General features: G+C 42.9%; 1 protein-coding gene across 1 annotated transcript in view; it reads right to left on the minus strand.

The window, feature by feature from the left end:
* RGS6 (regulator of G protein signaling 6) overlaps positions 1–16,254 on the minus strand; it is a 198,078-nt gene that overhangs the window by 40,075 nt on the left and 141,749 nt on the right. Inside the window, exons 3-10 of the mRNA XM_061998135.1 lie at positions 14,488–14,538; positions 13,058–13,164; positions 10,762–10,813; positions 7,961–8,025; positions 4,831–4,907; positions 2,704–2,785; positions 2,140–2,214; positions 764–862 (exon numbers count right to left, since the gene is read on the minus strand). Coding sequence (XP_061854119.1) covers positions 764–862; positions 2,140–2,214; positions 2,704–2,785; positions 4,831–4,907; positions 7,961–8,025; positions 10,762–10,813; positions 13,058–13,164; positions 14,488–14,538 — 608 coding nt within the window. The remainder of the gene's footprint in view (positions 1–763; positions 863–2,139; positions 2,215–2,703; positions 2,786–4,830; positions 4,908–7,960; positions 8,026–10,761; positions 10,814–13,057; positions 13,165–14,487; positions 14,539–16,254) is intronic.

Raw genomic sequence — 16,254 nt, forward strand, 5'->3', positions numbered from 1 at the left:
CACCACACTCCTCTCTTCTATTTCTCTGATTGGCATCACAAGACCAACAACACATTTGCACTCTGCTATGAGAATTACTTGTTCACAGTACTCTGCAGCCTCTGCTGCCTGTGATAGCAAAAGCTTGAGAAATGTAATGTTCAGGTTAAGTTCAGAAGAACACCCTAAAATTGGCTGCTTAAGAAACACCTCTAAAGCTGCCTTTATTAAATTGCTGACCTAGTGCTTCCTGCCCCTACTTCAATGAGCGCTGCTTGTTGCAGGGAAGTAATTTCAAGGGACAGCTCTGTGTGCAAGGGCAAGGATGTGTGAGTTGGCCATTCCTTGGAGTGAGCATGCAAATAACTTCTTCCTAACTCCCTCAAAGCTCTGACTGTCCAGTCTGACAGTCATGCACCAAACAATGCCTTTCCTCCCACCCATCCCCAGGCTGTGCCCCACTGTGCTGGCTTCTTCCCTAGACTTGTCATCACTGCCTCCTTTTCAGATATCCTCAGTGAACTGGAATTTAATCTCTCTACTGGTCCACAGACCAGTGGATTCAAAGGTCAGCATTACTCATAGTACCTATCCCCACGCAACTGCACTGCTCAATGAACACGCACCCAAATAACTTATGTAAAACAGTATTTAAAGACAGAATGTGAGGATCAAGGACAGGTAAAACATATCATCAGTTTTGCTGCTACCTCAGGAAGTTCAGGTGCCTTTTTGATGCCAGATGCCAGCTCTCAGGTGAGATGCCACACAACCACCTACTTACTTGTTTCCGAAAGTCCTCCTTGGTAGTTTTGCGAACAGGCTGGGAGGGCACGTGGACAGGGCTTTGGGGCTGAGACTCTTCTGTAACCCCATACACTGACTGTGAGGAACCAAGAGACAAACAAATCATCTTTCTCTGTTATGCAGCAAGGAGAAGTGCAATATGCAAAACAAGAAGGGGATAAGCCAGCAATCTCCTCCCGTTTCTATCCTCGCAGGTCAATAATGATTCAAGCCTGGGGCAAAATGTACAGATCAGCCCATGCTTGCAGACACCTGCACTTGGAAGGTCTGCAGGCATGCTGAGAGAAGAGTTTAAGTGTTAAAATGCAGCTGATAATTTTTAAGGGCTCTGGAGGCAGAATGAACACTGGGAGTGGTTGTTGAGGTAAATGGAGCAGAGAAAGGAAAAGGCCAGAACCTAATCCTGGGCCAATTTCTTTCACTTGGTTTAGTTTCTTCTTGTAAAACTACATATTGAAGAAAGTGTTTAACCAGGTGTCAGTGGCTCAAGGTCATGTGAACCTCTCTAAACAAAAACCTGCAGACTGACTTGTAGCCATTCACTTCCAGGACAGACACCTCCACTGAAAGTAACATCAGTTACCCTTTCATTTAGCACTTTAAAATTCCTTAAGAGACATATGAATAGCTCTGCTGCAATTTAACTGCCAATAGGAGCTCAGGGGTCTGGGGTCCCCTCCAAAACAGCTAACAAGTGATAGGACTAGAGGAAATGGCCTCAACTTGCACCAGGGCAGGTTTAGGTTGCATATTGGGAAAAATATCTTTACCAAAAGGGTTATCAGCCCCTGGGACAGGCTGCCTAGGGAAGTGGTGGAGACACCATCCCTGGAGCTATTTAAGGATGTGTTGATGGTTTAGTGGTGGACTTGGTGTTAGGTTTATGGCTAGACTCAAAGAGTCCTTTTCAAACAAAATGATTCTGTGATTCTGTATACACAGAAGAGCTAAAAGTTGTTGTCAAAGGCACCCGAGGTGCTGGTGATCCAGCCTTTGAAATGATTAAGGTGGGTAATCAGCACTGAAAAATCCCTGCCCAAATAACTTCTGACAACGGGATCTGGGTTCTATTGCCAATTGGTTTTAATTTTCTAGGAGTGCAGAGCCAGCAGACACCTGGGACACAGAGATCCTTAATGTCCTTCTCAGCTCTACCCATCACCCAGCCTGTACCGGTCTGCTGGTAAAAACAGGAACAGTAAATTCACCACTCCAACCAAAACAGAAGTGATACTTGTTCTTACTGAGTCTGATGTACTGTTTAATGTGATCTGCATTTAAGAAACAAGCAACAAACAGTCAAACAAAATTCCCCCCAAACAAACAAAAACCAAAGCAGAAACTCAAACTGACCTTTTTCACCTTCTGTGGGTTTTTCATCCGACGACACTTCCTAATGTCCATTTCTGTGGTGTTCACACAGCCTGGCTAAAAAGAGACAAAGGCAATCGCTCCTTCCTCTGTTTATAATCTTTGTGCTACCTTACCTTCCTAAAACACACAATTACATCTCACCCAAAATTCATTCCTGAAGTTGGGTGTCCTATAAACTATCCTTAAACCAACCTCAGCATCCGATCCATTCACTTGTGTATTTGGCACTGAAAGGAAATTTCTCAGCTAAGAGGGAAATGTTTTCTAGGAAGTCTGAGCCAAACTGGGTAAGCAGCTTTCCTTTTGTCCACACAATAAATAATCTTCAAGACTTCACATTCATCACATATTTCCACATCAGCAGTTCCATGCATGCACAAGCCTGGAATGGCTAAAAGAATCTTGTAGGCACTTGGTGTGTTTTGAACTGGGGGGAAAATCCATGAGGTGGCTTTAAAGGCAATGCTTTTGTGTGTGGCATGGTGTTTATTAAAGCTTTCCTGTCAAAACCTGGAAAGTTTCTTTACTCAAAAGGAGCTTTACCACAGGCCTGTGCACATCCCAGAATGCTCTTTCCTGGCTGTCCAAAATCTTTCTTTCTGTTTTATCCTTCTTCCTGTCGATTCTGAAAACAAAAAGCACGAGCAGAGGGGTCAGTGTACAGTAATGCTGGTGGGACTCCATGGGAGCTCCATGAATTGTCTTCATGGGTACTTTGTGCTGAACTCAGGTTCTCAGCTCATATCCCAAAACTTACTGACAACTCACTATTTCACATTTTAACCTATGAAGACACAACACAGTTAGATGCCCCATGGCTGCGGTTTGTGAGCAATGGAGGTATAGCCATGAAAATCCTGTGTGCAAACCAGCACGTGGAAGGCAAACCAGAGCATGTTAAGCAGGAGGAGTGTCTTCAGGGATTTTCAGTTTGTTTACCATTTTAGTTCACAGAATTTTAAGGCTTGGAAGGGACCTGGGAAGCTCATCCAGTGCAACCTCCCTGCCAGAGCAGCACCACCTAGAGTAGGGCACACAGGAACTCATCCAGCTGGGTTGGAATGTCTCCAGAGAAGGAGCCTCCACAGCCCATCTGGGCAGCCCCTGCCAGTGCTCCCTCATCTGAACACTGAAGAAGTTCTCCCTTGTGTTTCTTTGGAACCTCTTCTGTTCCAGCTTGTACCCATTGCTCCTTGTCCTGTCATTGGCCATCACTGAGCACAGCCTGGCTCCAGCCTCCTCACACCCACCCTTGATGTATTTGTAACTATTAATGAGTTCACCCCTAACTCAGGGTTGTGAATTATACCATGAATTCCAACAACTGTCTTGTTGGAAACACAAACACTGAACCATCACAAACTGGTAACCAAGAAGCTGAAAGTTCCAGCAAAAGAAGTTGCTAGTGGACAATCTGTGTCTATGTTTCAAAGGAGACAGAATGGAGAAAAGATGACAAAGCAACAGTGATCACATAAAGGACCTGACATTTATGTTTCTCTCTGAGATAAATGCAACAGAATGCAGAACATTGGTTTGACTTGCATTATTTTTTCATCTTGGCAATGAACCTTTAAGCAACTGAAAGCACAACTGCTGTTGTAACTTCTAATTTTCTCTTCTTTCTTTCCTCAACACTGGTATTCCAGTTGGAAAAGAAAAAAAATCCCTTAATTATGTTGTAATTTAAAGGATAATTACTTTGTACTTATATAGGGGATAATTACAATGTTATTAAGCAAGTAATTAATCAAAATTCCAGAGGGTTAATCAAAGATAGAGACCTGTACCTCAGCCACACCCTCAAGAAATGATATTTCTTATTGTTTTAGTGCAGTAAAGATACAGTATATCTGTAGTGGTGTTCTCCTGTGCCATCTTCACCCACCTTTCCACTTTATAGATGGCAATTACATGCATAAGGAATGGCAATGTAGGGTTGCAGACACTACCCCGTAGACACTAGTCTACAAACCCTGGACCATCCCCATTTTGCAGCAATAACAAAAACATGCTTAAAATATTGAGAGGTTTCAAACCTGTTCTCATGAGGAAAAAGAAAGAAAAAGTAGGTTTCAATTAGGAGTAGAGGACAGGAAAGCCTCAAATACTAAATCTGAGTAAGTTCCATGTAAGTGGCACCCAATTCTCCACACTAATTCAGTAGCACGAGTCAGACTCCAGAGGTATGAGAGAGTCAAGTGGGGATTGGTATAAATGAGAACACCAAACCCAGTCTGCTGTAAATGCCACCTCTTATAATGCCTTTGAAGTGGCAGTATTTTTAGACTCAGAAATACTTTATGAGCACGGAGTAAAGCAGACAGATGACAAAGTTCTGTTCTTTCCATTTGGACAAAGCAGAAATGCTACACAAAAGCAGAAACAGAATGGGTGGGTGAATTGCTCCAGCTCCCATGGTGAATCCAGCCTCACAAGCTCCTGACCAACATTTCCATGTACAGATAATTAAACCCATCTTTCAGATTCTGGCACAAACCTTCAGAATTAGCTCTCTATTGTTTTCAGTCTGCTGGTGATTAAAATTCACCAACACCTTCTGAGCTTAGTTACAGTAAAGCCTTTGTCAGAGCTGTTTTATCTGTACAGGATCTCCTTCCCTTCACAGCTTTAAATACTGGTGCAGTTCAGTGCTCCAGGATTACTCACTTCACTTGGGCCTCAGCTTGCATGAAGATGAATTCCCACTTCCTTGCAAATGCTCTCTGAAGTCTTGCTAAGTTTTCCTGACAAAAGATGAAAACGGTAAGAACAATTAATCCCTGTAATCATAACAACTGCTTGAGAGCAAAGCAAACATGACAGGCCTTTATTTTATGGCATTTGTATTCCTTTTCAGCTGGAAAACTCCAGATACAGAATTCAGTGCTGGTTTCAGGTGAATTATCTTGCAGGCACAGCAAGGTTGCAACCCATCCTTTCAAGCTGCAGACAAGTGGACCCTGTCAGGGAGAAGTAATGGAGTGTGATGCAGACAGCTTGAGCTCTACTCTGAAAATGATGATGGACTTGTTCCCAACAGATAACCCTGAGAAGTTTTGTGAAGCTGACAACTTTCTTTCCTGATAGCAGATGGCTGCCACCTGCATGTTTCCCCCTCATCCCCACTTTCTCTTCCTCCCCCCACTGCTCTCTCATCTCTTCAGGCTTTTGCTAAGGTGTAAAGCCTGAACATCCCTTGTTCAGCTCAGTCCTGGTCACCACAGAGCATTACACAGCTGCACAGTGCTGAAGGCTGGGGATTGCCAGTGTGATTCAGAAAAGGAAATAGCATGTTGGTCTGAACAATGAACATGGCTAACTGCAAAAACCAGGTCCAGATGCAGACTTGCTCTACATCTGAAGTAAGAGCTCTGGTCCTGATCCACTGCAGAGAGTGTCGTGATGTGAACATTTGGAGGCGGATGAGACTTCACCACAGCTCAAGGCTGAAGGCAGGGCACAGCCAGAACTTCAGGCTCAAATGGCACCCCAAAGTCACATATGCACACCCACCCTGATAAGGAGGCCTGTGAGACTGTTAACTTGACTCTCTTCTCCATTACACCTGGCTCAACTGTTGCCAGTTTTCATTGAAAAGGAACCCTGTTAGTTCTGCTGCTGCTCTTTGCATACCTATTCCTTTCAGTTCTGCTGCTGCTCTTTGCAAACCTATTCCTTTCATTTCAACAAAGTGCTTAAGCACATTCATTTCAATACTAGAAGAAGTCTTATTCTTTGCTTTAAACTCTTGCATAACACAAGCATAAAGCTTGGCTCTGTTACCACCAAGTCCATGGAGGAGTTTCAGTCCACATCCATGATGGAAAACAGTTAAGCAAATGATTTACAGCTGTGCTGAGCTGTGATGATTTCCTTAACTGTGGTTACAAGAAAGAACTACTTGTAATTATCTGCAAAAACAAGTTTTTGTGGGTTTCTTCTTTTTTGGTTGTTTTCAATTACGTTCACATCTGCCCTCTGGAGTAAATATGCTGAAGCCAATGCAACATCACCAGTTGAAGCAATATTTGAATCATGCTTATGTTTGTCCAATTACAAACAAAATGGAATCAAATGATGCAAGCTTAATCATATCAAGACCCCTGCTCTGCCACTGTAAATGGGGGGTGGAGGGGTTGTCTACAGATGCTGCAAGCAGAACCTACAAATGAGATGATGTCCCCTGAGATGCTTTGTAGAGGTTCTCTTTGCAAACTCCAGTGTAGTGCTGATATCTGCAGAGAAGCATTTTCATGCTACATCTCCAAAACTGTGTGCTGAATCTACAGGGCTCCTTCCTACTCCTGCAAGCCTGTTTCTCTCACTTGTGCTTAGCTTACATCTCCAATGCTGGATCTGCTTCAGCTCCCATAATGACTAGGAAGAGTCAGTGCCATTCTTATCTGATTGTCTCTAATTAAGAGAGCAAAGTTTGAAGCAGAAGTAATCTCTAATTGTGCAATGCAATATTGAGAAAAAAATGAGAGGCTGCCAAGATCTAATTATTTGCCATCACTGGAGCATTGCTACTCTCAGTAGACAAGGATGTGCAAAAGCACTTTAGCCACAGCCTTGTTGCATGTGTGTGGGAGTGGGTGCACTGCTGAACAGCCTTTTGTTGCTTTTTGATAGATCTTTAGAGTACTGATGGTTAATTGGTTGGCTGTGAGCAATTTAAATGGTTTTAATAACGAAATCAACAATATGCAGAAGAGAAAACTCAGCAAAAGGATGTGTAAATGCATGCAGATGACTATATTCCCTCCTTTATGCTTATGTACCCTGAGATCAGAACTCGTGGGAACTCTGGATGCATTTCCAGGGTAGAATAGACTGTCAATCTTTGCATGCACTTCCCTGAGAGGATCAATTGGCATGTATATATCTCCTTGTGCATCAGAGTCCCAAAATGTAGAAGGCAGAAGTAGAAGGAAAAAGTCCATTCTTGAAATAAACAACCCAACCACCCAAATACATGCAACATAAATGTTTTCACTGTAAGCAGCATTTAACACACAAATCCACTAGGTCCAGTTCTGTAAAGAAACCTTCCAATGATAAACTCCACATTTGAAATTGAGCTGTTAACATTGTTGAGCTATTAAACTAAAAGACAGAAAGCTTAGCTGGGCAGACCATTACACTGCTGGTATTCAAAGAATCACAGAAACTTAAGGGTTGGAAGGGACCTCGAAAGATCATCTAGTGCAACCCTCCTGACAGAGCAGGACCACCTAGACTCACACTAGCCCTGCCATTCCTGCTGCCAACTTCTCACTCCTCTCCACTCAAACACCCTGCACAATCTGAAGCCAAGATTGGGGATGTTTTTGCAGATAATCATTTCGTATCAGAAAACACACCCAGAATAAGCTGAGAGTTAATAGCTTTTCATATGGCATATTGAAAACAGTCCAAGTCTGAAGACTTTTGCAACTGGATGGGTCATCTGCAATTAATTTGCTCAACAATGCACCTGAAAATCCATCATTTCCATGTATTATTATCTGCTGTATAAACCAGGAAACCAGGTAAACTTCTGTGTAACTTGTCCCAGTCATGGAGGGCTGATTATACAGCAGATGCTTTAATTGGAGGTGTCACAAAGCCAGGGACGTGCCCCAAGCACATTCCTGATTTTGTCTCCACATCGATCGATCGTTACACAACCCTGACAACTTAAAAAGAAAAGACACAGTGAAGGCTGACTCCAAAGCACAAGATGGCAACATTCAGTTGGCAAGCAAAGCTCTCCCTGCAGCCCCACAGCTTTAAACTCTAGCAGCAGTGTACCTACGGCTTCATAGTCCGCCAGCTCCAGCCTAGCTTTGTTCTGCATGGTCCGTTTGCAAAGATAGATGGCTAAAGGGAGAAACAAGAATGGAAAACAATTACAGACAGATTATTAGCACTAGATCTTCAGAAAGGAAAAAAAGTGGCCCATGCACTGTTCATTCTCATCAGAAAGTGACACAAGGCAAGGAGTGAGAGGGCTGAATACCCAGCTGACGTTACTCACTAGTAATCTCAGGGGCCTTAAACATCTGGGACGTCTCATTCGAAAGTGCTGAGAGTAGATGCCAGGACCTAACAAGGTGTGTGAGAAAGGCACAATTGCTTCTGGGACTGGGAAAGGATTTAGCATTAGCAATCTGTTCCCCTCAGCACTTCAAGGAATATGCCTGCCAAAGAGAGAAGCCCTGCACTTCTTTCCCCCATTTGTTGTTAATAACAACAACAACACTAACAATTATTAGTTATTATTATTCAGGATATTGAAAACATAAATATGGGCCAGATCTTAAAGGTATCATCTGAGTAACTAAAGCATATGTTTCATCCACTTATTCTATACATTTCAAATGGCTAAGAAAAGCCTTCTCACATTTTCTCATAGATAGACACTGCAGAAACTGATGTGGTTTGGGATTCTGAGGGTCACAATGAGCCCAGCACACACCACCAATCCAGTCCCAGGTCACCTGCTGAGAAAGCCTCAGCTGAACCTCCCACCTTACCCCATTTTTATTACAGGCTGAAACACAAAGTCCCCAGTGCACCCTGGATATACAATCAGGTCTGAACTTTGTAACAGAATGAGCTCTCATTATGGGATGAATCCAGATAGAAATTTCCCAGCTTCCTTGTGTTTTGCACTATTTCAGGTAGAAGGGCTGAGTACTGATTGTCCAAGAGTGTACTAACCAGAGTGGAGAAGAGGGCAAAGCATCATCTACAGAAAACTGCAAGAAACCTTTTGCACAACATTTCAACTTCTCTTTGAAAGCCATGCCATTTGGGTTTGCTGCAAATACAACTTTCTTTCTCCATTGGAAACCTATCCTTCTACTGAAAATACATGCAAAGAAACCCCCCCTCCACTGCAGTGCTACTCACAGAATTCCATTCCATGCTATCCCTCTCATTCTAGCATTCACATAACGAGCCAATATTATGCATGGTAACCAGAGCTGATCACTTCATGTATATTTACACATCCCAAGGGCAGTTTGCTCTGTGAGCCATGCACAACACCAAATAAAGTGAGAGTCAGTCATCTCACAGTATTTCTCCACGCTAGGCAGTGACCTGCCATCAGCAAGTCAGTTCCTGTCCTGTGAGTGGATCCATGCAAATAAAGCAAGTATGAAGTGCTGCTGGGATTTCAGTTTTATTTGGGTCTAGTGCTAGTTTGGGATTAATTCCTGGGAAGGCTCCATCTGTACAGACCTCTGGATATGCTGATTGTAAGCATATGTTAGAGATTTCTGGGACAGATGAAAATCTGTCACTACAGGGCTCAGAGCTAATGCAGTTGCCATTCGTCCAGCTGTGGGTCAGCTCATACAGGGCTTTATTTTGAGGTATACTGCTCCACTCCACAGCCTTGGAGCACAACAATCTGTGAAACCAGCTTTTTATCAAGATTCTATAGCAAAACAAAGCAGGATTTCCCTCTTCACATTGTTATTCTGGTATTTACAGAGCACATTTTTGGCAGGGTTCAGACAGTTATATATGGTGACTGTAGAATCTGGAAATCATTTTTCATATAACAAACAGCATGATGTTTTCTCCTAAGCAGATCCCTCACTGGGATAAACACAGAAGTTTGTGCTAGCTTCCCTGCAGATGAGGACTGCAAATGAACTATCACATGACAGACACCATCGCAGGCTACTTCTGCACCGCAGCAAATGATTCCCAGAATCCATCATGATGAGTAATTATTGCCTGGGAGGGAAAATACCCCAAACAACAAACCAACCCCAAACTGATTGTTCAGGGGAGGAGTTCTAACCTGATCTTAGATTATGGGGTATTTCTAAAGGACTTCTCAGAAGCTCCTGTTTTCTGAGCACATGGATTCTCTTCCTCTGCCAATGCCACACCAGGATGCAACAATTGATTTTATCATTTAACTGTGAAAGAAGTGCAGTTCTGGAAAAAGACACCAATATTGCATGCAGACAGCTAAAGATAACAGCACTGACACTTTTGCTTTGTGTGTTATCACTGTCTGTGGGCAACTCACACGTTTAACACACCATGTTGTGGTTTATTAGCTCATAAACCACGCTCAGGCTTCTCTTTTTTTTACCAGCTACCAACTGGTGATCTTAAAATAGTGGGAAAAATTAAGCCTGATGTCATATATCAGAGAAGTTTAACTATGGGTTGCCATCAGTCACATACTGGTTTATTGATCAGCCAGATGAGGTAACTTTTTATTGATCGACGTATCAGATTCAGCTACAGATCAGAGTGTGCTCTCCCACTAAAGCAACAGTGGTATTAGTTAAGACTCCCAAGGAGCAGCGTTCTGCTTGTCATAAATCCTGCCAAAATGAGCAGAGCTATTGGAGAGTGAAGGGAATTGTAGGTGAAACCCTGGCCCTACTGAACTCAACAGCTACAGCTCCATGGGCTTGAGACACCCTGAGATTTCACTTCACATATCTGAGACGAGCACGAATCTGCCTCTGATGCTGCAGCCTGACGTGAAACTCTGCTGATTAAGGGTTCAGATGGCCAACAGTAATTACTTCAAGGACATCCCATCACAAACTTTCTGTAGTGAAATAATTGTACTCTCACCATAATCTGTGTTTTCTGGTTCCCAGCAGTTTGAAGGCCAAAAGTATGGTGCCTATGAAACAACAGAAGCATTGTTTTTGGTAATCTAAGAGATGAAAAACAATTCAGGTGCAAAAAAAAAACCCCATCACAAGCACAAAAAGAAGAATCACAAAGTCTAGTCCCAGTCTCTGCCCTCAGTGGAAATGCTGCTACACATCTCAGTGAGCATGCTTTTCTATCACTAACATTCCTCACTGCAGGTAAACAGAGATGCTGTAATCCAAAGATCTCTTATGTCCAGTATCCTGATGACATTTAAGACACTATTGCCAGCTCAACTGAATGTGGACCTCTTCTTCTAGGAGCATGAGAAAGCTCATGGCCTTTGACATATGCTACACACCACTTGCCTTTTGGAGCAGCTACTTGTCCACTTGTCAGTCTACAAAACAACTGACTTTAGATATAGCAGATGGCAGAGGTCAAAAATCAGAGGTCAAAACTCAGCTGATTGGAGCCATTGTGAAAGCAGAGGTCCTGCTAAGCTTACTGCTTCTTTGGTTTAATCCAGGTTTGCATATTGCAGTTGCTACAATGAATTACAAGATATTAATCCATGTGGCTGTCTTTCAGTTTTAACATGAATGCAAAATAAAAACCCTGTGATCATGCAAATTACACAACACTGTTTTGCATTACTTATGTAATGCCACAAATGGGCACAGGACATTAAACACAGACTGTTCCCTACACCAAAGGACAGGGAGAAAACATGGAGGGGTCAAACAATAGAGCTCATTGCTCCTCACTGATATATCTTATGAACTTCATGAGATGATGAGCTACTGTTAAAGGAGGGACTGATGTTGAGGTAGAAAGTATCAAGGAGGGAGCAATGGAAAAGAAACATGATTCTATCAAGTGACTTTTGCAAAATAAAGGCTGAGGAGAACTGTTGTGGGAAATGACAAGAAAAGAATAAACAAAAGTTGTAGGAAAATATAAGGGAGGGAAGGGAAAAGTCAATAATCAGTGACAGCAATTTGATGGTATGGTTTACACAGACTTAAAATTAAGAAAAGAAATGAAATGATCTTGGCATGTAGCTCCTGAGAGCTGCAAAGGACATCTTCTTGTGGTGTCATGCTTTGAAAATATAAGAAAATCCATCTAAATGGGCAATCAGTATTGGCCCTGGCTCTGTCAAGTCTTACATGACAGGAGGAACAGGGTTTTTGGGAAAGCAAAGGAATTGTAATGAAAAATCCTAGCCTGAATGATGCCAGGTAGCCAGAAGGTGGGGTGAGATAAGGTGAGGTCTGTGATCTCCTGGGCTTCTTTGTTCCATTGGTCTCATATCATAACACCACATTAGCAGGAGGGCAGTGAGCATGAGCAGCAGCAACATCAAGTACAAAAAGAACAGGCTTTTCAAATAAAAACTAACAAAAAAGAGCAAAAGTAAAGGAGGAATGGGGAGAGTAAACAGAAGAGAGGTCACAGGAAAGATAAGGGCACTGTCTGGCATCATGGAACAGAAAGACAGAACTCAGCCAGCAGGATTAGGCAGAAGGACTTCAGGTTTGAACTTATTGCTTCTTTCAAAGTTATACAATCTGTCCAAAAGGAGTTGTTACAGAACAAGCCTTCAGTTATCTAGGAAATTGACAGCAGCAGATTTTGGACAGTGCAGGGAACTCAAGGGCAGGATGCTTTAAAAATTCAACATATCTGGAGGCACAGCGACGCTGAGGGATACAGATGACTGCCAAGGTTACCCATCTTTTGTGAAAGAGACAGGGCCTGAAGCTTGCCCCCTCCCACACCAGTGTGTAACCAAGAGAGGATAAAAAACTGAATGTTCTGCTGTGCCAGAGTCAGAGTTTGAGTGTTCAGCTCCAAAGTTTGCCTTGATCTGTTTTGCACAGAAGGGGGGCTACTCAGTTCTGTGCTGGGCTGTAGAACCTGAAAATCATTTTGTTTCTACTGGTTTAGTTCAAATCTGAGCACAACAGCCTCGGTATGACATAGTAAAAATAATCATAGGACATATCTGTTCATTTATGTAAGAAATGGTGGGTCAGAAGAGTGATTTGGGATTCTAAAGCACATCTTTCTGAAGGGACTTCGTAACTTCCCAGGGCCTCTACCGAGATAGCCTCAAGCCCTGACTTCACAAACCTTATCCCTAAGACCACACACACCACCTTATCCCTAAGACCCAGGGTGCTTAGGGATAAAGAGCTGGTGATTTCAGCAGTATTATTGCAGAGACAGTAGAAGAGGCCACAAAAGAGGCAGAGGGCTTACCGACCTGGAACCGATAGAACGTCCCGTCATCCTTCAGGGTAAGGACGTGGTCTGAGATTGGAAAGACATAACCCTGTGCAGCAATAAGACTTCCCAAGTGTATTGCTTCCCCTGTGAAAGTGAGAAAACAGAAGGGATGTGTCAGGGAGATGTGCACTGCACACTCCTCTGCTTTCAGCAGCAGCTCTGGCGATAACTCATGCAAAGGTCTGGTGCCCAGATACATCTCTGTGCCCACCCCGTACCCTTCCAACCAAACCACGCAAAGCAGGAGAGCAGAAAACAACTTTACAGTACAGATAAAACACTGCTCAAATGTTTAACTTGCCAGTTTTGTGTTTACAAAATGTCACACACCAGCTCCAGTCTGAAATTCAATTCAAAGCACATTATCCACTCCAAGTGACAGCTGACAAGAAGCCTGTTCCAACCCCACTTGCCTCTACCAAACCTGACAAGCTCCTGCAATACCAGGTCCTTAGCAGCATGTTTATGAGTAAAGACAAACCCTGCCATTGTAGAGGCAGAAGGGAGCAATGGCACCAGATGATCTCTAAGGGTCCCTTCCAACCCCTACCATTCTGTGTGTCCCAGCACTGCCAGTGCAGAGGCACATCTACACAGATTTTCAACCACTGTCAGCTGTCAAAAGCTGCATCAACTTTCTCAGAGTTGCAAAATACACATCAGTTGCTCATCCATGCCCAGGTACATTAAATAAAGCTATTGTCTGCAGCTGAAATTCAGGTTTGGACTCATGAGAATGGATGTGTGTATAGGGATGCCCCAGGTGAGAGAGACAATACTGTCTCCATCTCTGCTTATACATGGTGACAGTGGGCAGCAAAAGCAAACCAGGAGGTATGTTGGGTTTTTTCCCCCTTTCCAGAAAAGGAAAAGAAGATCTTTCCTTCCTCTTTTCCCAATAGCTCTCAACTGTGGCAAAATGATTGTGGTTTCTCTGAAGAGGGAACTATTTAGCCTATGCCCATGCACACATTACTGTTTCTGGCTGATGATCCATTTATCTACCCTCTCTGATAAATTAGCAGCCATCATTTCATGCTATGACGGTGTCTCTGTCATCCTTGGCCAGTATCTGCTGTCAGTCACAGATATCTTTCACCACACCACGAAAACCTGCATTTGCCTGCTTAATCACACACCTCAACCAACTTCCTGAGCCTGGGAAGTTAAAATCAATCAGTGTTTCTTCGGTAGCAACAATTTCACAGACAGGCTAAGACTCTTACAAAGTGCTTTCTGTGTATTGCAGCATAAGGTATTAGATTTAATTAAGATGTTGATTCTTATCTCCTTCCTCCCAATGCTTAAATCAGTCTTGCTGTTCTACACTGCAGCAAAACAGTATCTACTAATGGCACACACAATATGGATGGAGTATCTGTTCCTCTCCAGTTGCACTCACTTTACCTGGATCCTCAATGCTGAGGTTCTTCATAAGCCACTGCACAATATCAGCACCTTTAAAAAAACAAAGTGAAGAAAGCCATAAATATTGAGACCACAAAGTCTGAGAGTTTGAGATGACACAGCAACAGATACAACTGGTATCAATTTTATCCCATTTCCCTTTTTATCTTCACTGAGGTTTCAGGACGTTTCTCCTTCTTGTGCCACACTGTAATTATGTCGTTATTAACAGGCACCAAGTCCCAAGAAGTTCTCGACCAGAGCTCCTGTGATCAGCCACTCTGGAATATAAGCAACACTTGAGATCAGGGATTTTAATTTGTCTCTATTAAAAACCATGAAATCACTCCTGAACGTTGCCAAGAGCCTGGAAGATGTTATAGCTGTTCTCCAGTTGTCCTGAGGTAGACATTATCTTTCTGCTGAGTTTGCTGAACCATTATTTATCACCTGCCAAGACTGATTACTCACCCTGGGGACAATGACAAGTCTTTCCTTCCTCTGTTAATTACTGTCATCGTTAATAGCCATGTCACTAATTAATATTCAATCATAATGAAAACTCTTTACCCCCATCTCCTAGGAAACCTTCAATTTTTAGGGTTAGCCTTGCACCTTGTCTTTGTCACTGTTTGCATCTGTTCCCATCACTGCAACCTACTTTTGCCCACCTACAAACAGTTCTCAGGCCCTTCTTCAAATGAGAGAATTCAGATTTATCCTTACAAGGCACGGTGAAGACTCGAGTGAATCCTTTACAAGTCTCTCCTCTGTCACACTAAGACACAGATTCCACATTTCACAAGCTGTTTCAGTGGACACCTTTGAGAAACTCTTGACCCTGACATGCTTAAGCAACACCAGGGTATTTGAGAGTTTCTGAAAGCAAATAACTGGGTGTGCTTTTGTAATAGAAAGGCAGAGGAATAGCTCCCATCTCCTCAATGCTCCTCTCTGTACATCTATTTCCACTGAGTCAGTATGTTCAGTTCAAGGATAGTCAACAGCCTGTGAATATCTATTTCCTCCTCACCTATAATGAAATATCTCTCTTTGCTTTAGGCTCTTCTTTGAAGCTCAGGTAGATCAAGTTGCTTAATAGGAACAGAATAGCTGTGTTTCTAGGTGCAAACAGATTCACAATGGCCATTTATCCAGCAACCTGGTTCAGAGACAGACTACCAGTCTTATATTTCTTGCTTTTTTCCCCTCCATTTTCTGTTAGGGCTCAGTGATTCCCTAACAAAAGTTGTGTTCTCAGAAGGCCATTGCCTGTCAAGGTGACAAATGAGTGGCCAGCCATGAAAAGATAAATAAGAAATAAATGTTGAGGAGATGTGAGGCCATTGGCAAGATGCAGTCAATGAGGTGAGTCACCACCACTGTATTAGATACCTTTTCTACTCAATCTGAGCTGTTCTACCTCTTCCAGAAAATCCAGGACTGACTTAGAATATGCAGAGCCACCTGCTATCAGATTTGCTCATCTTCCATGTGCAGGCTCTGCTTATCACCCAGTGGACTGGGCATCTCCCTGACAAGGCATCCACATCCACACATCCACAAATAAAACCCCCGAGAATGTTTCTGAAGCTTCAGCAAACATGTGCATCCTTGCATTTCTTTTTAGGTCTGTTGAGATACTACTGGTTTTTGCTGAGTGTTCTGAGATGGTAGAGATAGTAAGCCCTGATCATAGACAGAATCACAGAATCTTAAGGGTTGGAAGGGATCTCAAAAGCTCATCCCGTGCAACCCCCCTGCCAG

Source organism: Colius striatus, chromosome 6, assembly GCF_028858725.1.
Source record: "Colius striatus isolate bColStr4 chromosome 6, bColStr4.1.hap1, whole genome shotgun sequence".
Classification (NCBI taxonomy): domain Eukaryota; kingdom Metazoa; phylum Chordata; class Aves; order Coliiformes; family Coliidae; genus Colius; species Colius striatus.